Consider the following 24,600-nt stretch of genomic DNA (forward strand, 5'->3'; position numbering starts at 1 on the left):
AGTACATTTAGATTTTTACTTCAATACATAAAATTAACCCAATAACTGTCGTTGTACATGTACATTTAAAGGTTTATTTGAAACATACAGTATTTTGGACACTGGCCCATGAATTTCTTTAAAGAATATGATGGAAACCTGATGTATTTTAACATCTATCAAACTTTCTGAAAACCTAACGCATCTTTATACGGTATTGATTGAGCATGCAGACATATCACAGAATCACTGTGACTCAACCAAATATTTGTGGTTAAATGAAAATGTTATTTTGTTGATGTATAATAAATAACTTAATTTCTGTTATTCTGAGTAGAAAAAAAGTCTATAATATGCGAAAGCTAAGTATTTTCATTTCTTTTGACTAAATATTGCAAAAATAAAGTAATATGCAGATGACAGCCTTTGATATATTGATATCAATGAATATCATCTGCATATAAAAATGATTTTTTTGTTAGTTTTGTATGATTTTGAACCACATCCTTTGACCAGAGATGGTGTTAGATGTTTGCCTGTACACGTAGAAGGAGACCCTGTTTAACGTGTGTGACGTGTGATGACCATTGGTACCTTTGAGCAGTGTTTGCATGCGTATGTAGCTGAGGGTGAGGCGAATGACCGAGGGCTTGTCCAGGTGATCTCGGACAGACTGTTGCAGCGGCAGGAGGCGAGACAAATCTCCAAACACCTCAGACTCCACCCGTCGTCTCCTTCTGGCTGCGTCACGGCTGATCGCCCTGCAGAGGACAGGGCAGGGAATAAACACTCAAAATGACTCAAGTCATCTTAATAACATTTACATGGATCTTATGCAATAAAAACTACATTAATTACAATAAAGTCCTATGAACTCACACTGCATTACCTCAGACACTACATATGATAGATATTATAGTTGTTTTGTAACTTTTGTTGTACTACAGACATATTGGTATCTATCTGTATCAGCGTATGATTTTCTGTATGAAAGTCTTTTTTTCCAGAACATATAATCCAGAAAATTTGGGTGATTTAGAATCTATTAATTTTATTTTTTATTTATTCTTAAAAAGAATAAACTGTCAGAAATTGACCGATACGGAATATGTTTATTTCTCTATTTATTCTAATTTATTTTATCAGTGTTTATTTCTAGAATTGATTGAAAATGGTTTAATCTTTAATGCATAAAATGTTAAATATTGTTTAATAGTTATTAGTAGTTTTTGTTTAAGAAATCCTTTGCAGAGTCATATCTTTGTAAAATCAGTGAACAATCAACACAGAAAAGGCACATTTTTTATTCCAGCTCAAAAATTCAATATATCAGCCGACTTACTGGTGATTAGTGGATTGTCCCCCTCTAAAATCTGTATCGGCCTCAAAAATCCCATATTGGCCAGACTCTAGATGAGACTGTAGAGAGTTTCTCAATCTGAAGGGAAGCATGTAATACTTCAACTCAGATCACACTGTTGAGTTACGAAATCTCCAATTGAAGTAGTTCTACCACTGATGAACAGATGGGGAAGGACACAGAGGAGTGCATTGTGGTCAATATTCAAGATGCCCAGTGTGGCCACAACACCATCTATGGGCTCACCACATCACCTCAGTTACTGACCAAACTGGCACAGTGACAATTCAGTTGATCCCAAAAATTAAAGTTGGAATATATAATACTGTGTAGATGGTTATGAAAGTGCCTCAAAGCAACGCAGAGCTTTACCTTCTTTTTTCCTTGTCGGCTGTCATCGTGTCGCGTCTCTATCAGGCGTCATGGTGAACGTTGGCTCAGAATAAGAGAGATGGTGGCAGGCAGCAGGAGTTCACAGCACAGCAGGGGATCTTCCCACTCCAATTTGCACCATCACATGTACTCTAATTAATCAGAGTGGCAATTAGTGGTGCCAAATGTCACAAGGCAAGTATTCCCCCGAAGCACGGATGACTTCAACAGTGTCTCCTCTCCCCTCTGAACGTGCATCACCTACGGGGCCTCCAGAAGTGAGCATGATGATAGGTCAGGAAAGGATAACACTCTCCTCCCCTTCCTCTCTCTGGACACTCCCCCTCCCCTCTCACTTCTTCTTCACTTAAACTTTGAAGCATCCCACAGAACAGAATCTGCCTCTGAACAGCAGCAGGCGAGAGTCAATAAAAATGTTAAAAAAAAACGAGGAAGGAAAGACGACAAGTCTGGGAGTGATGTAGACAGCTCAGTGTTTTATTGGAATCAGACCAGACAGGACTAGCCTGGCTGTTGCACTACATTTTGGCACAGAGTAAGATAGTGTGACCAGGAACAGCCCTACCCCTGGGTGCACAAAGCTTCACTACACACCGACTCTACTGCACACAGAGCAACCAGCTCGCCTTCAGATCACTGTACAGTACACGCGACAACAGTCCTTCTCTGTGTGTGCATGTGTGTGTTTATAAGAAAGAGAGAGAGAGTGAGAAGAAGAGGGAGAGGGCAAAGGAGAGAGTCTGTATGTGGGGTTTTTGTCTGTGTGTGTGTTTGGTATGAGAGGTAATTCAGCTGCTGGTTTTCCACATTTCTTTTTGCCCGGCTGTAACAGACCTATGATAGAATAGTTATAGTATTATACACAAAGGTTTCCTCCAGATACACTTTACAATAATAATAACTATAATAAAAAAAATGAAATAGAGCAATAAGAAAAAAGCCATTCTTGAAAAAAAGCAAAAGTCAGAAAAGCAAGTGGTTTTGGCTGAGTGAGACGGCTGCTGGAGGCAGGAGAGGGGGAGGTTGATGCTTTGGATGAGAGGGGAAGGAAAAGGTGGAGGGAGGAGCTGAAAACACTGATGGTAACTATAGAAACAGAAATGCTGAGGACGAAAAGTCCCACACTAAGAGGGAGAAAGAATTCACACACACCAAAATGTACATTCACGCCAAAACAAAAACAAAAAAAAAGAAACGCCCACAGGCCAGCACATTCACGCCGGCGGGACAGACACGGACTCTGAAATTAGCATATAGATGACGTAGCTGGAAATCGGGCTTGATGCTGCTACACAGGCCGCCTGTAACACTCTGCTCCACATAATTAGTTCAATAGCCTGTAACTTGAAAGCTCGACATTCACTTTATACACACACGAGACAGGAGAATGATGATGAGCGAAAGTATTCAATCATACCACAAAAAAAACACATTTTGAGGAGAAAAAAATAACACATGAACAAACAAATAAAATATATAGATAGTCAGGGTATTGCACAAAGGGTATTTGGCCCTAACTGGTCCACAATAAGGACAGTAATAACACAGGTAGGGTGCTTGTCCATGCGCCACGACTCTCCTTTACTAGTAGACAATACCAACACAATACAGCCACTCAACACAGGCTATATACAGGCCTCTGCACCCAGCACCCACTGCACAGTCCTGGTGCTGGGGAAGAGAAGCAGTGTGTGTGTGTGTGTGTGTGTGTGTGTGTGTGTGTGTGTGTGTGTGTGTGTGTGTGTGTGTGTGTGTGTGTGTGTGTGTGTGTGTGTGTGTGTGTGTGTTTGCGTGTTTTGGTTGTCAGAGCATGTGCAGTGAGCGTGTTGAAAAACGTGGGATTGTCGTGTGTAGTGAATCTGCATTTAAAGTGTGCAACGAATGTGGGAGTTTGTGTGTGTGTGTGTGTATGAGAGAGAGAGCGCATGTGCATTTGTGTATAATCATATTCATAGTCATATTCATATTTATATTTATATTTATAATAAACCCAGGCAACAAGAACAACACAATGCAAGTAAAGAATATTCCAAAAAGTAACAACAACCAATAGCTTCAAAGTAAAGGAGTGTTCGTGTGTGTGTGTGTGTGTGTGTGTGTGTGTGTGTGTCTGTGTGTGTGTGTGTGTGTGTGTGTGTCTTGTAAAGGGATTTATGGTTCTACACATGTATGAGTGTCAGCAATATGTGCATATGTGCGTGCCAGGTTTAGTGTTGTTGAACCAGTGTGTGTGTGTATGTGTGTGTGTGTGTGTGTTAGGTCTGGGTCTCCTCGGGGGCGCAGTAGGAGAAATCTTTGAACTCCTCCTGGTTGATCTGTCGGATGATGGCCTCGTCTGTAGGCGTCAACACGGGGTCCTCCTTGGTGAAGTCCTGGTCAAAGTTATTCACATCTCGCTTGGTCTTCTGCAGAGGGGGGCACACACACACACACACACACACACACACACACACACACACACACACACACACACACACACACACACACACACACACACACACACACACACACACACACACACACACACACACACACACACACACACACACACACACACACACACACACACACACACACACACACACACACACACACACACACACACACACACACACAGAGGGGAAGGGCGTCAGAGGAAGGAACTTCACTACATTCGAGTGTTTTAAAAGAGACATTAGAGCGACACCTTCTGACTGCAGAGACTTGCTGCCTTTTCTGTGACCTGTGCATACTGTTGTGACCTACATGTGTCTATAACAGAGTTTGAAGACATGGTTCGAAACCTGGCCAGTGCTCCCTCGGCTTGTTATCCTCAGAAAAGTGTAATTTAATTTATGATGATTATATGTAATTATTTCTTTCTTCTCTTTACTTCTTTTTCCCAGTTGTTGCAATTTTACTGCACCTAAACATCTAATTATTGTTTTTTTTTTAATTTTTTCAAGCAAATTTCTTCTGGCTGGTTTTTCCCTTACCGTTGTTTTTACATTTTATAGTGAAATACTGTAATTGTGTACTCCCTCAGACATAAAGCACTGTATTGTTCAAAAAAATATATTACATATCTCTTAACTTATACCTGACACCATAGCAACACAATGCTGTTTTAATACTTTCCTTTGAGGAATGTCGACATGTTTGCCCACAAATATTTAACAAACATCTTGAATGGATCAGAGTTGAACTTCTACACAAAGCAGCCATACAGGAACCAAATACAGCTTAAAATGAGTAAAATTATGATTTAGAGTGCAGCTGTATAACAAACTGGAACATGAGCGGTGGCTTATTTGCATTATCCCTCTTTTTTCCATCACTATAAACGTTTTGTGAGCTGTTCGCCACCAGAGGACCTCGTTTTACTGTAAACTGGGTGTTCTTGCAGCAGGACACAACAACTTGTGGATGTGTGAAGAATAAAATCTTAACACACATTTTTTTTCCATCAGTAAAAAAGGAAAAGAAAGAAAAAGTAAAGAAATACTTTTAAATGTAGCATTGATGCAATAATAAGTACATCGAAACCAATATATTCTCACAGTTTTGACGGATTTAAAATGAATAAAACAATAGCGTGTGTTTGTTCGTGTGTGTGTGTGTGTGTGTGTTTCTTACAATACGGGGTTTAAAGGGTGGTTTGACTTTTCTCTGCTCCAGCAGGACCCAGTCGATCTCCCTGAAGAAGGCATGGGTCTTGATGGCCTCCTCACAGGCCTGGCTCACCACGCAGCCCAGACGCTTGGCCGGGTTCTTGGTCATGAACTGCACACAAACAAACACACACTTTTGATTTCCTGGTGATATCATCTGAAAACCAACCCCATGTAAGACGCTCAGCTGTGGTTCAATCCATAAAATGAGGAGGACAGAAGCAGAACGAGGGGTAGAGCAGAAAGCATTTTAGTGCTAATAATAGAGCGGAGGCATTAATGGCTGTGTGTAGTGTCAAAGAGATGAAACAGGTCGGCAGAGTGCTTGTGTTATTTACTCTCACTGAAAGCTGTGTCTCTTTTGTTCTGTTATGCGTGCAGTATTGTGAGAGCACTTTGCGGTTTTATGATTGCAACCTCTTTGACTGACTTGTTTTTTTGTCCTTCTCTGTATCAGAGCAAGAGGACCCTAACACCTCTGCGTTAAATGCACTTTGAATGAGTTTCATTTGTCCATGTGCAGTTCTCAGGATAAAAAACATGAATGAGAGTGCAACAACGATGACAACAGGAAAATAGGACAAGTTCAATCTTTACAATGTAAAGTTTGAGAGGTCAAGGACATCCATTTTATAATGCAGCATGGTGATTTGAGGGTAAAAAGACAATTAGACTTCTGGCCAAATCTGGCGGAAACGTGAGCTTCTAGGTTACATATAATTGCAGCATTTAAATTACGTTCTGTCAACATTAACATCTAGCCTTTCAAAATGTGCAATATTCCGCATTAAAATGTCTAAAAACGACTATGTTATAGTTCTTACAATAGCCCAAATGTTCATTTTATCCAAGGTAACGGTCGCTACATTTGGTCGCCTGTCCATGGCGTCATATTGCCGTTGTACATGGGACAGAGTTGTACTTGTCGGGCAGAAATTGACTATTTCATCCAGTTTTAAGCCACATTTTTACGATCTTAGATGTTTTCAGTCATCGGATAACCTGATCTTAAGTATAAGAGAAACAAGCTGAGCAAACGTGAGAGCTCCGACCCTCCAGGACGTCCTGTGTTCTTAAAAATCTTGTTTAACAAACACAGTACATGTTCTGATTGAGACAAAATCTACTAAATTCAATTGTTTTAAATCATTCTTCATTTCGACACGGATATGCCTGCCGAAAGAGAGGATTTGATCCCTCTTCCAACTCTAATTAATAATCAAATGGAGAAAATATTGAGTGCTACAGAGACGACTCGTACCGCTCTCAGGATGGAAACAGCTTCTTTGCTGAGCCACACAGGGTAGAGGACGTCGTCATGGAGAATCGACTCAAACAGGTCGTCTTCATTATCAGCTTCGAACGGAGGCTGTCCGGCCATCATCTCATACATCAGCACCCCCAGGGCCCACCAGTCCACCGAGGCTCCGTACTCCAGCTCCTGCAGGATCTGAATCCAACAACATGACACAGTTCAACAAGCTGGACAGGAAACACAAAACACAAAACACGAGTCGACTGGTGCAGAGGATTTGATTAGAAACACTCAGACTCCCAGTGCACTGATGACCTAAAAGCAGGAAATACGTCACCCCACATCTTAATAGTTAACAACTCCGGTGTTAGAGCACAAAAACACAAAATGATTTTACTCTAATTTGAGGACAAGGAAGGACAGAAGGAAGGAAAGAAAGATGAGAAAATATATGTATATTGGTTTCAGACTGTTCGTTGTACAAAACAAGACATCTTAATTTCCCCTATAATTTACAGGCAGGAACCCCACCAGGCCAAAAATACTGCTAACTATCCCTGTGTTCATTGTGCAGCAGCTCACAGACAGTGAGTACATGAGCGAGGCAAGTGTCTGTGGTTTGTTCACGTTTGTAATAACAGCAGGAGAGTCGAGTGTCTGTTATCTGAACGGCTTAAGTCAGCTGAACAGGTGAAGCATATCTGCCAGCACTCCTCAGGTTTTACCGGTTTTAACCCTTTCTCCCACTAATCCCCCCATTTCATATTGATATACAAAACAAAAGGGTATTTCTCGTGTGTTTCTGTGTGAGAAATATGTTGCCAGATCAGATTGGAGGACAGTATGAGCTCCTTCACACATTACCCCATGGCCTTGTGTGCTCTAATTAATTTGGCATACAGTTACCGTACAAGTTATAATTTTGTTTTAACAAAGACTCAACTCCTGGCATTGGCTGTTCTCCACTGCTGCTTGGAAAGATGGAAATAATGGAAGTAACAGGTGAAGCAGCTTTAAATAAATAACATTTATAACTGCAGTAAGTGACGGACAAATATTTAAAGACTCTTTAAAGTAATAAATGTGAGAATGTAATGTGGCCCATCTGTCAGGCCAAAGCAGTCCAACCTAGGGGAAACGCTTACATATGTTGACTTGGACCATCAATATAAAACTGCACTTTAGTAAATGTACTAGATCAGAAGAACCAGGGGAGAATAAACCACAGTGCAGCACGTCCTGTGGACGGTTCAGCTCACCTCGGGGGCGATGTAGTCAGGCGTGCCACAGAAGGTAGTGGTGGTCACTCCATTCTTGATGCCCTCTTTGCACATGCCAAAGTCTGCCAGCTTACAGTGTCCCTCTGCGTCTAACAGGATGTTATCCAGCTTCAGATCCCTGAGAGAGAAACACAGAGACAGACAGACAGACAGAGACAGAGACAGAGAGAATTAGCACCATCTGGTTTCAATAACAGTCACTCGCTGGGAGAAGTGAGCATGCGATGAAAATCTGTGAGAATCACCATGTAATGCAATTAGAGTGTGAAACATGTTGTCATGCACCTTCTGGCATGTTCCTGGTAAGATAATAGACATTTGTGTAATTCCCTAACGATCCTTTAAGTACTTGATCAAATTCTCTGGACTTTCCAAAGAGGGTTCACATCTAAAGAAATACAGAATATGACTATCATGAAGAATCTGTTAGATATTTCTTGCTCAAAGGGCTTTTTTTCAACAGTTTTCCTTTACTTTAGGTTGTCCTTAGCTGAAAAACATAACACTAGGGGAGCGCTTACCTGTAGATGACCCCGTTGCGGTGCAGGAACATGAGGGCTGAGGTTACTTCGGCGGCGTAGAAACGAGAGCGAGGCTCATCAAACTTCCTGGATCGCTGAATCTGGAACATCAGGTCTCCTCCGTTCACATACTCCATTACAAAAAACAAGCGGTCCTGCGCAGAAGGAGAGAGAGAGCGGTGTCAGACCCAGAAGACTATCAAACTATGGCATCTGTAATTGTGTGTGTCTCGTGGTCCTACCCGTGTCTGGAAGCAGCAGTAGAGCTGGGTGAGGTAGGGGTGTCGGCGGGCGAGGGCCAGGATGCGCTTCTCGGTCATGGTGCAGTCCACATCGTCGTCCTGCAGGATCACATCCTTCTTCAGGACTTTGACGGCGTAAACCTCCTCCGACCCCTTCAGCTCCGCCAACATCACCTGAGAAATAAGAGATTAAAGAAAAGAAATCACCGTTATGTATGAAATCAGCATTAGGAAATCTTTGTCAAATCAATTCTGCAGGATGAAAAATTGGTTATTTAACCTACTATTAAATTAAAAATCTTTTGGTTTGAGAAAAAGCTAAATATCTGTTGACTTTGGGAAACTTGGGCTGTTAAGATGGCTTGAAACAGACGTTTGGGGAATTCACTCTCCTTTTAGCTTTGTTTTGGTCTCCTTTTTAGCTGCTTAGCTAGTCGCTAACTTTGTCATATGTGTGGTAATGTTTGTTAATTAAGAAAGACAGCTGCCTGCTGCTAGACCAGAAAAAAAAATGATGCGTATAGAACCAAAATAGTAAACTTGTGTCTTTTAAACCAAAACAATAATCTTAAAGATGCTAAAGACTCTGCAAAAGGGAACTGAAGCCCTTATCTACCCTCTTAAAAGCCACCAGACTCCATTGACAAAACCAGTCATTTTACCTCACAGAACACAGGAGTTGCTGGTCTACTGTTGCCTCGATTCATATTTTTTATTAATATAAAGACATTGACTGGTGCAGCTTTCATGTTATCCATAACTGCATTTGAGAGATTTTTCATCATTTTGTTCGTTGATGCTTTGAAAGTAAAAAACATAGCGAAATGTAATGTCTGCAAACAGTCGTCTCCATACATGCAACATAATTGTTATTTCAATAATGAACATAATGAGCAGTAAACAAACAAACACCCTCTCTGTGTCGTCGCACCTTGCCAAAGCTGCCTTTGCCGAGAACCTTGATAAAGTTGAAGTCCTTGAGGGTCCTCCTCTGGATCTGTCCGTTCTCCCTGACTGCTGAGGAGGAGGAGGAGGAAGAGGAGGTGGTGGAGGAGGAGGAAGAGGAGGAGTGTTGGGGTCCCTGCTGGTCGAGTGACAGTGCGTCCTGCAGGCGCTCTAACTGTGCCAAGTCTGTGGGCGTCAACGGAAGAGCAGTTCAGACATCAGCGGTAAAAACAGGCCGACTGTCTTTTTCGTTTTTAATGCTGCTCATTATTTGTTACCGACAACTTTCTTTAAACTTTCAAAAATGAACTGAGGCAAGTCGGTTACAGTGACTCTAAACAGGGTGATTGAACAGCAGCAGTGGCCTGTGTTGTTTGGCTCCATACAAAAAAAAAAATTGGGAATCATTCCACATAGGGAAAGTTAACTTTTATTTCTCAGCTTGCAAAGTGAGAAAGGACGATGACTAACTGTGACAACCAAATGGTGGTGGGCGGTGGGAGATAATTCTTAGATCATGCAAGTTTAGTCTTATATACACACAAGGACAATAACACGTTCAACTACTTATTTCTTGAAAGGAGCAACAATATTATTCCTGAAATGGAAATACTACCTCTTACTGGTAAAATGAACACATTAAAACCACATGCTGCTAAGAACGCATCTCAAAAGGCTTTGAAATGTCTGCCTGTTTGAGTCAAATGTGTGTCTTTTTTTATGTTGTGTTCAGTGTTACCCTGCTGTGAGGGGGAGGTGGGGACAGCTGGCTGGCTGAAGCTGTTCTCCTCAGTCTGGGAGAGCTCAGGAGGAGACTGGGGAGGGTCCTGCCCTGGAGTCAACTGGGGAAAGACAGAGACAACATGAGCGTTCCTTTGGGCTCAGCGTTTCAAAATCGTTTACTTGAATCATGAGCAGTTGAATGTCAGTATCTCAGCTGAAGCGCGTGACTTTGCATCAGTCTCCACAGAAATACACAGAATAAAACCTTGAGCAGGCAAAAAATTGTTTCGCAAATCACGGGGTCTCAAAAAAAGGCATGTGCTGAAACCTCCCCACTTTTCTCGAAATATAATAAATAAGCTATTTTTGATTATACTTCAAACATGTACCTTTATTTTTTAAAGTGCAGTTCATGAGTACAGACTAGTACAACTTAAGTTAATTTTCATACAACCAGACAAATCAATTACCTTTACCTACCAGTGGTAAATGGACTTGTACTTATATAGCGCCTTTCTAGTCATCTGACTACTCAAGTGTTTGTCACATTCACCCATTCACACTATATTGTGCATTATTTTTAATTCAGGCACATTTTTTTTAGTGAAGGTAGAGAAACACATTAGATAACCCCGCTGTAGGTCTCTACCTCACCTGCACATGTATTTTATTTTGTATTTACTTTCTTTTCAGAACATTACAAATAAAACATAATAGATAACATCTGATTTGTAAGCTAGGGTAGGCAGGTTCTTTTAGCTTGGTCTTTGCCATCATTGGGCAACGTCTTGTACCCACACAGGTTAATGTATGAAGGGAGGGCCTCAGGACAGGGAGGGGAGGTCTGCAGGAGAAGGCAGCATATTCAAATTCAGTTTTTTTCTTCCTGCCCAAAACAACTTTAATTGACTTGTGAATAAAACTTAATATATCATAAAAACAAAACCATCTGTATAAGTAATGACAAAAAACAACCTTACAGAGATTTTAAAATCCCCCTCTAAGTATTCAAAGTGTGCGTTTGAGCTGAAGAAATTCAACAAGGGCAGTCCTGTGTTTCCTGCTTGTACGTTTCAAATGTTTGAATAAACCCTTAATAGTGGAAATATCTTTATTTGTCCGAGAACAGCTCAATACCTTCCTCCTGCGCTGTGCGGTGTTGGAGATCTTGTCAGGCGTGACTCCCAGGTCGGACAGGACCTTAGCGATTCCTCGGGCGTCCACACCGCAGTTAGGAGCTACATTGCTCTCACACCGCCGGTGCACATTCATCTTACACACTGCAACAACAAGAACACATGAAAATGGTTCAGGTTCGGCTCTCTGGCTCAAAACACTGGACCATTGTTGTTTATTTTGGATTCCAGCCACTCAAACACTAAATAAAGGCTGCATTCAAGTTAAAGTACATTATTATTAGCATCAAAATGTACTTAAAACATCCAAAGTAAAGCACTCATTATGCAGAATGGCCCATTTCAGAATAATATATATTATAATAGTGGATTATAATAAGTGATGCATTTATGTGTTCTTCACTTGAATGTTGCAGCTGGTAAAGGTGGGTCTAATCTTAATATTTTAATATATATTAATATATTAATCAAGATAGTGAAAGTATGTCCATGACATGTTCTGAAAACATGACACTTATAAATGTTTATTAACAGTCCACAGCTCACAAATATTACATTTAAAATGATTGGAAACCAGAGACAGCTGTGAAATCCCATTTGAGGGGCTGCAGGCTCCTGGAATAAGGACATGTTTGACATTTGGATCGATTGCATTAATAATCGATTCATATAATCATTCGTTTATTATAAAAAAACATTAATGCACAAAGACAGATGGGATACACATGGCTGTTTTTTTGCACTGTTTCGTTAAAAAACAGCAAAGTTATTCTCAAAGTGTTAAAAAATGCATTGGTTCATAACTTAACATTTCAAAGAATGTCTGTAAATCTGTCCACCAGTTTTTGATCCTGTAAATAAAAAGTAAAAAAAAAAAGCAGGATGCTGTTTGTTGGGTGTTGGCATTTCTTATTCAACTGTAATGAAATGTAATTTTGAATTTCATTGTGACTTCCTAAATTCATTTACATTTACTGATACATTCGTCTTTTTTATTCACAGCCCTTGACTTTGAATGTATGCACGTTAACGCTCCAAGGCAGGATGCAGAACATGAGCACCTCTGCAATTCCCCACTGCACATGAACTCACCTTTGCACTGCAGGCCCTGCCTCATGAGGCCCCACAGCAGGGAGCCACAGTGGTCACAGAAGGTGGGGACCTTATAGTTGTGGATACTGAACTTATGGGGCATGTTAACACTGAACCGCTGTGAACCCACCTACAGAGGGAGACACACACACACACACACACGCGCACACACACACACGCACACCGTTACAAAGAGGTCACTGTTGTATTAACGGGGGAATAATGCATGTGCTTAAGCGTTAGGACACAGTGTACACACTTTAAGTGGCACAGGTTCCTGCATGAATGGTGAGTGTCTCTGTCTCTCTTGCGTGTTTGCATGTACCTCCTCAGGTGTGTCCTCCTGCTTCTTCATCCCGGCACACTTGGTGATGATGAGCTCATGGCAGCGCTTGTGGACGACACACGTACACACTGGAAGCACAGCATCAACACCAGGCGTTCACAAATGTTGTTAAATGTAGTCAAATAAAGTTCACGTGATGATTAGTTTGGCCTATAGAATTTGTTTATTACTGATGATATCCCTCAGGGGATAAATCAGGAAGATTAAAAAGTTATGTTCTCCAGTCCTTCTGATGCAACACTGATGCAGCTGGTGATGCATTGGGTGTCTTTTTGGTCAGTTTTGTCTCTTTCTGGTCATTTTGAGTCAGTTCTTTGGTCATTTGGAGTCTCCTTTTGTTCATGTTGTGTCTCCTTGGAGTCATTTTAAGTCTCTTTCTGGTCCTTTTGAGTCAGTTTGTTGGTAATTTTGTGTCTCTGTAGTTGTTTTTGTTTATGTAGCTGTTTTGCATCCATTTGTGGTCATTTTGAGTGTCTTTGTAGTTGATCTACGCATTTACTCATTTTATGTTGCTTTGGGGTTATTTTCCATCTCTTAGTGGTTGGTACATGAGTCTTTGAGTGCCACAGACACTTTGGGGCCAGTTGGCCTATGCCCAGTAAGCCCAGTATGCCCATTCAGTAATTTATCCATGAGTAGATGCTACAACTATCGCTCCACAGTCAGTGAAACATACGTACAGCAGATACACTGAGACAAAGAACTGTGCTGGTGTCAGATTGATACTCTAAACTCGCCGGACAAAACATTAACAATTCACAGTGTGTTACTTTTAATGCAATATGTTTTTAAATTATTTCTACAATCTCCGGCAAGGATAGCTACAATATGATTAGTAATATACAACTTGAATTTCTTGTTTATTAGTTAAGTAACACGTTGACTTCCAGCTGAATTTTTAGGACATTTGCATCCACTGAATAAAAACATTCTCAGAAAATGTGCAACTTAGAGCGTGATCACATTATCCTTTTGGCCGCGGCCAAAACCGGTTTTTCAGCTAAAGTCTAGTACCTTTAAGTAGTGTGAGCGCACCCGCTCCGCGCTCAACTGGGGCCAGCTGGCCCTCCACGGCCCGCTTGAAATAGGTGGGCTTTAGCGGAGCCGTTTGCACATGTACGAGCACGAGCGTGCGCACGTGTACGCGCACGAGCACGAGCCCTACGGCAGTAGCGTTATGTCCGCCTGTTCGGACATGTAAATAGAAGGACGGACCATGCGCGGATATTTAACAACAACAACAATGGTGGTGAAAGGTTCACGTTGTGTTTACTGCAGATTTGGTCGGATGAAAATATTCAAAAACAGTCGACAAGACGCACAAAAACTCCGAGGTCTATGGAAAGATTTGTAAACAAAGCCACACACACGCGATCAATGCGTGTGACGTGTTACGGCTTGAAGGCGTATGGACAGCAAGAAGTATTGGCCGAGGCCCTGGTAGTGTGAGTACAAACGGGGCTGGGGCGCGGGGGGGAGAGGGAGGGGGGACAAGTACCCTAAAGTCCGGGTCTCGGCCCGGGAGGACAGTGTGAGTCCGCCCTTAAACAATTGCACAACAATATTTTAATCGTAGATGTTGACGGTGTAATGTAAAGGTCATCTGTGGCTCTGGGGGAAGGTGGCTTTAGACCAAATCACAGCTGTCATTCGGCAACATGTAATCCCTCTGTGTTCTCATGCTTAAATAATAAATGACGCCTAGTGTTACTTGAGAAATTGGAATCTGCCAGAGAGAAAAGTACTCACCCTGACACTGGTACCCCTGCTTCCCCAGCACACCCCTGTCAGATCACACACACACACACACACGCACACAGAGAGGAGTCAGCGTTTCAACCAGGTTGGTTTAATGAAACATAACAGCAGGTCAGACTGATATGGGTTTGAGTTGCCTACCAGATAAAATCTCGGCAGTGTGAGCAGTAGGTTGGTTGTCTCAGGTAGGTGGCCATGAACTTGTGTCCGTTGACTTGATGAACGCGTCTTCGGACGGCGCCCTGTCGTCGGCGAGGACCGATCCTCTCTCGAAACACCCGCTCCTCATTCTCATTGGTCCCCGTGGCTGTAGAGGGAACACACACACACACACACACACACAGACACATTTTACACTAAATTTCATAGTAAAATGAGATAATAGACAATATTTTTCATTTGTTGACAAAAAATATAAATTAACAAAGGAGTTTCCCATTTGGTTATTTCATATACATATTATCATTGAAGTACCAGAGAACATGCTATATTTTTCTGATTATTCCGCCACCACATAAATGCAACACAGATGCCCTATCCTGCTATGTTAAAAAAACAAATTGTGGATCTGGCCCTTGAATTTGATCTGCTCCAAAGTTTAACGGTTGTTTCTTGACCCAAGCTACACCCTTCCACCAAGTTTCACAAAAACTGGGTCGGTAGTTTTTCCAAAACTCTGAAAACAAACAGACAAACAAACAAACAGACAAAGCCGAAAACATTACCTCGTGGACGGAGGTCAAAAGTAAAACACAAAGAGAAATTTTTGTGTGTTCGTGAGTACATTTCAGATTGACATCACACTGAAGTTTTCCTAACGTCTATTGATTTTACTTCCTGAGACACTTTGTACAAATAGGATCGTTTACATCATGTTGCTCGAGATGTTTAATCATTCAACGGCCTCTCATCTTCCTTCCCCCCTCTTCCCTCCCTCTTCCTCACAATCACCCCACACCTACCAGAGGCCTATGCATGCAAACGTACGTGTGCTTGCTATTTATACATTCATGTGTGGGCACTAAAACGAAGGACAGCATATTAAAAAACTCCTCCTCTGCAAGCACCATCCAACCAGCCGTTCCCTTCCTCTCTGCAGCTCCCCGGAAAGATAAATGCTTTCCGAGGGTAACCTTAAGACAAGAGAACCACCTCCACTCTCACTCCCACACACTCTCTCTTCTCTCTGCGCTCCCGTCCTAGTTTGCCTTTTTTTCACACTCCCTCCATCTCTCTCCTGGGCGCGTTATAGATGTGGTTACTGCTGAGTTCGATTACAGACAGGCTGTCTAGGGATTCTGTGTGTGTGTGTGTGTGTGTGTGTGTGTGTGTGTGTGTGTGTGAGTGGAAGTGTGTGTTTCTGTGTGTGTGAGGGTGGCGTTTGGGGGGGGGGGGCAGCTTAACAGGCCATTACTGGGATCACTTTGTTTTACATAATACATCATCCATCTGTCCTGGACACACATACACACAGGCATGCTGACAAGGAGGGGTGATGAGGCATAACAACAGTTAAGAGTGATCGCCGTGGAGACGAACGTTCAGCTGAATGACCAACTGGGAGATGGTCGCCCAATAACACACACACACACACACACACAGACACACACACACACACACAGAGACACACACACAGACACACACACATACGGATGGACAGAAGATTCAAATGTGACACAGACATGTAGAAGACCGGCAGACAGCGACGACAGGGAAGAGGAGAGAAAAAACAGCTGAGAAAAGCTGAACTACAGATGGTGATATCAACAAATATGACATAGAAATGAATGACAATGCAACCGTGGCAGTAATCCATCTGCTTCTCAAAATTATAACTGATAGATTTGTGCACAAGAATAGAGAAATAAAACTAGAAAACTAAGCTTCATTTGCTGAAATCAAACAAACAATACAAGCTGTACCCAAAGAAGGTTCAGATTAAAGTTGTGTAAGAAATGATATGCGTCTATCAGGCAGTCTTCTGTGAAAACGGCAGAATTAAAGAAGATAAAAACAGATTTTTATTTTATTTATAAATATGAAGCAGAGGTGGTCTTCATCGTGTCGAGGAAGAGGAGGAGGGTGAGATGAACTCCTCATAATTCTTTCTGCTTGGGAACTCATCACTGATGCTCTTTTGTCGAATCATTCTGGTACAATTTTTAAACTCTTTTAAGACTCGAGATATTTTTATGAAGTCGCTTTAAACTAGTTTAAATTATTATGTTTTATCATTTACTGTTAATTTTAATTCTGGTACAATTTTTAAACTCTTTTGAAACTGGAGATATTTTTATGAAGTTGCTTTAAACTAGTTTAAAATATTATGTTTTATTATTTACTGTTAATTTTTAATTTATTGATGACTCTAAAATTGCCCGTAGGTGTGAATGGTTGTCTGTCTCTGTTCGTCTCTATGTGCCCTGTGATAGACTGGCGTCTTGTCCAGGGTGGACCCCGCCTCACGCCCGATGTCAGCTGGGATCGGCTCCAGCACCCCCGCGACCCCGACAGGGACAAGCGGTTGAAGATGAATGAATGAATGAATGCTTTGTATTCTGTAAATGCACTGTATTCATTCTGTTTTCATATCTGTAAAGAACTTTATAAACGTTTTTATTATAAATTATTATGATGATTTATTAAAATATTACTGTTAATTTTATTATTATTATATGTCAATTTGTAGGAATTGAAATTCTGAACTGAATCTACATCATTAACTTCCAAAACATGCATTTTCTTAAAGGTAATTCATTTGGATAGATAAAGATATTGCATTGATAAATAAGAACCTTTTCTTTTAAAATAAACAAACATTACTCTGGTCGCTTTAAGTCCTCAATCGTGAAGGTTATCTCTTAAGCTTTGAGGAATGCGAATAAAATATTTAAAGGGAACAGAGGAGGATGAAGAAAACAGAGAGGGAGAGACTGCAGATGGTCAGATTAGGTCAGATTATTGTTTTTAATTCGCTTCCTGAGACCAACAGATGTATGAGGAGAGGAAAGGAGAAGAGAGGAGGGGAACGACTCCTTCCAGCTTCTGACGCTGAACACAGAACAGATTGCACCAGGGGAGAAAAAAAAAGAAATCTGCTAAAAATACCACCTCTTCCTCTCGTTCTCACCCTCCATCTCTCCATCAACACACACACACACACACACACACACACACACACACCATTTGTTTTTATCAGCATACATTAACATGACGAGCACTCCTCATGCCAGCTGAACTCAGGGAGGAAGTCCAGGAGTGGGCGGGGAGTGGGTCGTGAGGTCACCCCCAGAGTGCCCAATCATCGATGAGGAGGGCGAGAGACTGACAACAGTGTGTGTGTGTGTGTGTGTGTGTGTATGTGTGTGTGTGTGTGTAATCCGTGGCTCAATCTCACCTGCTATTTTAAGAATCTATTCCCTCTCTCTTCACTATCTGCTGCTCTTGTTATCCGTCCTTACACAGAGAAACTATACTGCTGCATCTCACAGACACACACACACACACACACACACACACACACACACACACACACACACACACACACACACACACACACACACACACACACACACACACACACACACACACACACACACACACACACACACACACACACACACACACACACACACACACACACACACACACACACACACACACACACACACACACACACACACTTCTTCTGGAAGGCAGAGAACGTCGTCTATTTATAACCAGGTCTAAAGTCACACGGGTGCAGGTGAAACCACTCGTACGAGGCAGCATGTCAGGCAGTGAGCATATGGTTGCCGAAAAGGCTAACTGAGAGAGATATTCTGGATGTTTCCGCGCTTAATAAATAGAAAACAAATAGAGGAGAAAGGAAATGGATAAGAAGAGCAAAAAGGAGGAGGAGAAAGTTCTATGAATCTACTAAGTAACTTTCTAGGAAAACAGGAAGTAATCTTTCCATCAAACTCGAAGGCCTCTTGGTTCTAAGCTATGCAGTAAACTGGCAGAGGATCTGTGTACAGTATGTTGTGTTAAGCACGCTATAATACTGATGTTTTGTCCACTTCTCCACTGACATATCACTACCTTTTAAACTGACATGGTTCGCAAACAGTGAATTATTTACAACCAGCTGATATAGAGCATTGATATAGGACATTATCGTTCATTTGGAGGTGCGTGTCCAATATTCCAATATACTCTTTTAGCAACTCTTGAAAGAAATATCTGTCTCTTTCGCTGCTAAATGCTCCGCCGTCTTCACCAGCTATAGTCTCTAACTGTGTCAGTCTGCTGTGTGGTGCTGAGCAGGTGTGTACAGGTTTTTTTTAGAGCTTTTTTCACTCACGGCTGCCTGCTTCGGCCAAAAAACTATGCTCTGAGAGCGGTGAGTTGAACCAAAACATTGATACGTTATGAGCTGAAAATCGCAGAAACGCGTTCTATGAGGACCACACGTATAATGCTAAACACGTTATGCTTTCTGGTGCACTTTATGAACATAAAACACAGATGTGACTTATATCTTACATCTTAATCACTATCTGACGCAGCATAGATTCTTTTAAATGCATGAAAATGATTACACTTTCCACCAACAATTAAATGTTATAATAAAGGATGAATTATCATTAATGCATTAGTATGTACTATGCACTTTAGTTAACACATGCAATGATACTGCTTAGACTAATACAACACTATGAGTCCTTACTACAGCTGATGTTGAGGTGCGTAGAGGTGAGTGTAGGTAGTCATCAGTCACATCTTCAATTATGATCTATTTGAAGACGTTATATGTGTTTATGAGTATAATCATGACTATAGATGTGGTCTTTTCAGAAAGTGTCACCAAACTCACCGTAAAGCTCCGTAAAGCTGCAGATTCAGATGATGATTCTCTATAGGTGTATTACAATAAGCGACTGTATTATTAATAGGATACAATATTCACATTGTCATTCGAGACACTTAAGACATTTAAGCTGCGGTGACATTGACAATATTTATTTAACTATCTGAACTACTATTACATGAAAGCTAAATAAAGAGATTCGATAAGATGTGCGTTTACATCCTCCAAAGCATTTCGTCGAAATGTAACTTTTTTGACGAGCGCAAAGTAATTCTGCTCGCTGTAGAGCATCTAGTTTTTAACTTAGATTTCCGCTACATTCATCTTATCAAATTTGTGTTAGAACAACTCATTGTTTCGAACCTGTCGACCACAGAGGCAATCCTTAAATCTTTTAAGGTTGCCAAGGAAAACGCTGTATCAGCCACAGACCAGTTTTGTTCTGTTACCTCTGTGTCTCTGTCCTGCCCGGTAGCAGCGTCAGCTAATATATTTATTCCAACCTGAGAGAAATCTATTGTAATATCTTTCTACTGAACGCTGCGTAACCACCCTTCTCACTCAAGCTGATTGAAAATTCTTCTAGATCGATCCAGGCTCCTTTGGTTTAGGTGGTTATATGAGGCATTTGTGTTCTGATTGGGCTATTATTCTGATTAGTAGTTGAATATTAGGGCCTGTGTAAAATGCATCTATACAGTAACACATTTCTACCAGATAAGGGATAATGTGGGAATACAGAATAATCCTGGCTATAATTAGTAAATGACATAGATATCTTATTATTCAGTTCTTGTTGATAGCCTTTGCCAACATCATAACGCTTCTATTTGTCATGGATAACCTGATGCCTCCACTACTCACGACACAGGTATGACAGGTATAATGAAGAACAAATTTCAAGTTGAAGCTAAGCTGTTTGTTTTTATCATGCCAATGAAAATGGTCAAATCTGCATTAATCAATAAAACTTGAGATTTGGCGCAAACTTCACTATATAGTGGCGCACCTAGCTGCTCAAGAGGCAGATAATTCCCTCAGGAGTTGGAAAAAAGCAAAGCAGAGACCAAAGAGGACTTATAATTGAACATACTTTTGTTAGAAACATGCATGCTAAAGCTTCTCAGTGTGCTGTTTGTATAAACAGGTTGTTTGTTTTCTCACAAGTTCACCATGGTTGGTTTTACCTTCAGTGGAGGATCCGGACAGATCAATGACCACGTACACCTTCCCCTCGGGCTCCAAGTCAATCTGTAACAGACAAAGACGGAGAGAAACAGAAAGGAAGTAAGTGATAAATAACACAGCTGAACAGTGAATGCAGCAGGGGGGCTTTCCTCCAGCGCAAACAAACACAACTGCAGCTCCATCTGGTATTAAAGGCATAGTCCAGACGTTTGGAAGTGGGGTTGTGCGAGGCCATTATCCATAGTCCATCCGAGCTGTATTATTATCTTTGGAGAAGCAGGCAGGAGTCACCAACACAGAAATTAAGAAATGTACTGCTGCGGACTGGGGTAGTGGATAAACATATTTTTGCCATCTAAAGAAAATGTACATTGTGAGTCAATATCCGACAGCCCTTTCTGACGGGGAACTGAAGCTGTTATATCGCTCTATTCAAAACCACCAGACTCCTCCGGTCTTTGATGTTTTAAAGGGTTAGGACATAACAGAATTAACAGCAAACTAGCCGACCGAGGCAGCAGTAGACCAGCAAAAAGGGGCAGTGTAACAGCAACGTAAAGCTGTAAAAATATTCAAAATATAGTGTACTTTCAAACTCTTTTAGGTGTGACATTTGTGAGTGGCTTAAATACATTTAGCAGCTGCCCCTGTTCACAGCAGTACATGTCTTAACTCTCTGCTGGTCCTTCTGTCTGCATCCTCAAACTGGGGGTGAGCTGACCGCCATCTACTAAAGGTAACACACTGACTACAGATACAGTACTTCATAAATCACCCCTGAAAACAAATACCCCTTTAACATAAAATCTATATCTTTAGTGCTGGCCCATTTCAACCACTGATAAATGTGTGGAGCGGTCCGTTGGATTATGAACACAGAGACACCAAAGAGGAAAAAAACTCACAGCTCAACTAGTATTACCTACATTTTACAACTTTCAGTCAAAATAACTCATGAAGCCACAACAACTCTGTATTTATCCACCTATCTAGTGTATGTTGCAATCATCTAACAGTCTCATTTCTCCTTCCTGCTCAGGGGTAGATAACATATGCAAGAGAGGATCATTTTCATGTAGAGATTAATAAGGTATAACATTAACCTTATGGATATTATCACAGTGTGTATGCATTATGTTACTATTAACCACAGCAGCAATTTAAAAAAAAAGGTTAAGGCTGTTTAAAACATTTCAAATAATATGTTCTCAATAGAGTCAAATCAGCTTTCTTGACTAAATGTTCTTGTGCTGTGAAGAGTTTGCAGCCAACACGTTTGCAGCAGTGCATTTTGGACAAAGTAGCGGAGTCTTATTTTTAGATCACCAAAGAGCCCAGTCCTCTCCGTGTCAACAAACTGTAAAATGGTAAGAACTGATTTCTTGTTTTATACTCACAGAGACGTTAAGAGTTGCCCAAACACAGAAAAGTTGTTGGAGAACGACTGAAGGTGGAATACCTGTGTTTTAATTAATAATTTTAAATGAATCCTCTATATGTACCGCATAAATTACAAAAGCTAATTAGATCGCTGCATTATTTCTACGCTTGTATTAATCATTAAGTTTTTCAAATATATGTATTAGCTTCAATTTAATTAATCTTCAATTACAAGTCATGATGAGTTCTGTGTGTTTGAGCAGGTGTCATCAAAAAGGAGGCTAATTATTCTGGGAGCTTCATATGCACGCAGAACAAAAAGAGATTTCGCTGCTCAAACATTACTAGATAAGCAAACATACAATCTGCATACGCACACGACTTATTCAACAAATAATGACACCGCCCCCCTTTCAATATACAAGTACAGAGATTAGAGAGAGTGCAACAGAGAGCGCTAGAGAGACAGGCGACACAGGAAGAGAGAGTGAGAAAGAGAGGTTTAAATCCTTAGTTAAGCTCTGGGACAGCAGCAGATCCTCTTATGCAACAGTCAGACACACACACAGGCAGCAACACACACACACACACACACACACACACAGACACACATACACGTCCATGCATTGCTGAACATGAGACACAAAGATTGCATAGAAATCAGACACACTGCATACATCTCACGTAGCAAAAGCACGCAATCACGTGGACACGAATGGACAGCGTTGAGAACTTTAGCAGTGCTCAGGACTCATATTGGCACTTCTCTGACTCAGCCATAAGCACTAAAACTACGGCCGTTACCAGACGGATAACATGAATACACAATTGAATAAAAAATTCAACATCTTCGGGTGAATGCAGTGTGAATTGTTCCAGTCTGGATCTAATTTTTCCGATTATTCCGACACCACATGAATGCAGCACAATTGACTGATGTTGCAAAGTTAACTAAAGATAATTCGTGTATGTGCCAGTCAAAAATGTAATGGGTGCTTCCTTGACCCACGCTTTGCCCTTCCGCCAGGTTTAATGAAAATCAGGCCAGTAGTTTTTCCGTTATTCCGCTGGCAGAAAAAAAACAACAAAACGAGCCGAAAACACAACCGCCTTGGTGGATGTAATAATTGTTTCAGGTGTTTTTCAATCAAAAACAGTGAAACAATGCCAATGGATTTGCGGAGTTCTGGTTTTCTGATTGAACAAAAATTAGATTTTGAAGACTTCAAGCATCAGTCGGTAAAAAGCAAAAACAGAACGCAAGAATTTAAAGTATAGTGGGACGTCTTCTTGCAGCTCTCTTCCGTATCAGTCCAGAGCAATAGAAATGCACCGTCTCTTTCTGATATATGTGATTGGCCAAAGTCTCCCGTCGCAGGCTAGACTCTCTGAAGCCCGAAAACAGAGCCAAGACGAGGTGCAGGGGTCTAGTTTTCTCTCAGAACACTTGAATTACAATATGATGAAGGATTATTATGTTGGGTTTTTTTGCCCAACATCACCAAAAATTAAATCTCTACCACAGGTTTAATATGGGAAGTTTTGATATATATATATATTATATATATTATATACTGGATCCGATCCCAACTGACATCGGGCGTGAGGCGGGGTACATCCTGGACAGGATGCCAGTCCATCGCAGGGCACATAGAGACGAACAGAGACAGACAACCATTCACACCTACGGGCAATTTTTAAGAGTCTTCAATGAACCTAATACCTGCACGTCTTTGGACTGTGGGAGGAAACCGGAGAACCCGGAGAAAACCCACGCAGACACGGGGAGAACATGCAAACTCCACACAGAAAGGCCCAGGCCGGGATGCGAACCTGGAACCTTCTAGCTGTGAGGCAACAGTGCTAACCCTGCGACCCCGACCCCGGGATAAGCGGTTGAAGATGAATGAATTAATTAATTAATATATTATATATATATATATTTTATTTGTTTTTTTGAGACTTCATAAACTAAACAATCAGAGAAATAATGAATCACTCGTTGGAGCCCTTATGTCAAGGAATCTATCTGAAGCTAAATACGATAAAAGAAACAGAGAATGTAGCACACATGAGCGTATGGTAATCCTTTTGTTGCATGTGTAACGCATAACAACTGCATGGGATTTATGACCTATAAACGCCATTGGATTCTTGATGTCTACCCTTGAAAATGATGTGCTAATCCCCAAATGTAACCTCTTGCATAACAGCGCATCTCAGTGGGGATTTCAGCTGAAAGATGGACTCAGAGTGATTTGGAACAGAGTGGAGCAAATGGACAGCGCCGTCATTGATTCAGTGCTGGGGATCCTGAGGTGGCATAGCAGCCAAAAAAACTGCACCGCTCTCACATGAGAAGCTTCAAGCTCGTATTCCTTTCCATCCAAATCGATAAGAATTACTACCACACAGATATGGTTTACTGGAGATGAATTAGACCATGCCAGGGTCCAATATCCTGCCAAAAACACTTACACTTATGATCTAAAATAAACAG

General features: G+C 41.2%; 1 protein-coding gene across 1 annotated transcript in view; it reads right to left on the bottom strand.

The window, feature by feature from the left end:
- Positions 1-2,252: 2,252 nt before the first annotated feature.
- prkcea (protein kinase C, epsilon a) overlaps positions 2,253-24,600 on the bottom strand; it is a 38,527-nt gene continuing 16,179 nt past the window's right edge. Inside the window, exons 2-15 of the mRNA XM_083933460.1 lie at positions 20,720-20,783; positions 14,822-14,987; positions 14,672-14,706; positions 12,902-12,990; positions 12,577-12,706; positions 11,486-11,628; positions 10,365-10,467; positions 9,612-9,811; positions 8,681-8,854; positions 8,439-8,593; positions 7,897-8,035; positions 6,644-6,832; positions 5,348-5,494; positions 2,253-4,137 (exon numbers count right to left, since the gene is read on the bottom strand). Of these exons, the coding sequence (XP_083789586.1) occupies positions 3,988-4,137; positions 5,348-5,494; positions 6,644-6,832; positions 7,897-8,035; positions 8,439-8,593; positions 8,681-8,854; positions 9,612-9,811; positions 10,365-10,467; positions 11,486-11,628; positions 12,577-12,706; positions 12,902-12,990; positions 14,672-14,706; positions 14,822-14,987; positions 20,720-20,783 (1,884 nt within the window). The 3' untranslated portion in view covers positions 2,253-3,987. The remainder of the gene's footprint in view (positions 4,138-5,347; positions 5,495-6,643; positions 6,833-7,896; positions 8,036-8,438; positions 8,594-8,680; positions 8,855-9,611; positions 9,812-10,364; positions 10,468-11,485; positions 11,629-12,576; positions 12,707-12,901; positions 12,991-14,671; positions 14,707-14,821; positions 14,988-20,719; positions 20,784-24,600) is intronic.

The sequence above is a fragment of the Echiichthys vipera genome, assembly GCF_963691815.1.
Source record: "Echiichthys vipera genome assembly, chromosome: 18".
NCBI lineage: Eukaryota > Metazoa > Chordata > Actinopteri > Perciformes > Trachinidae > Echiichthys > Echiichthys vipera.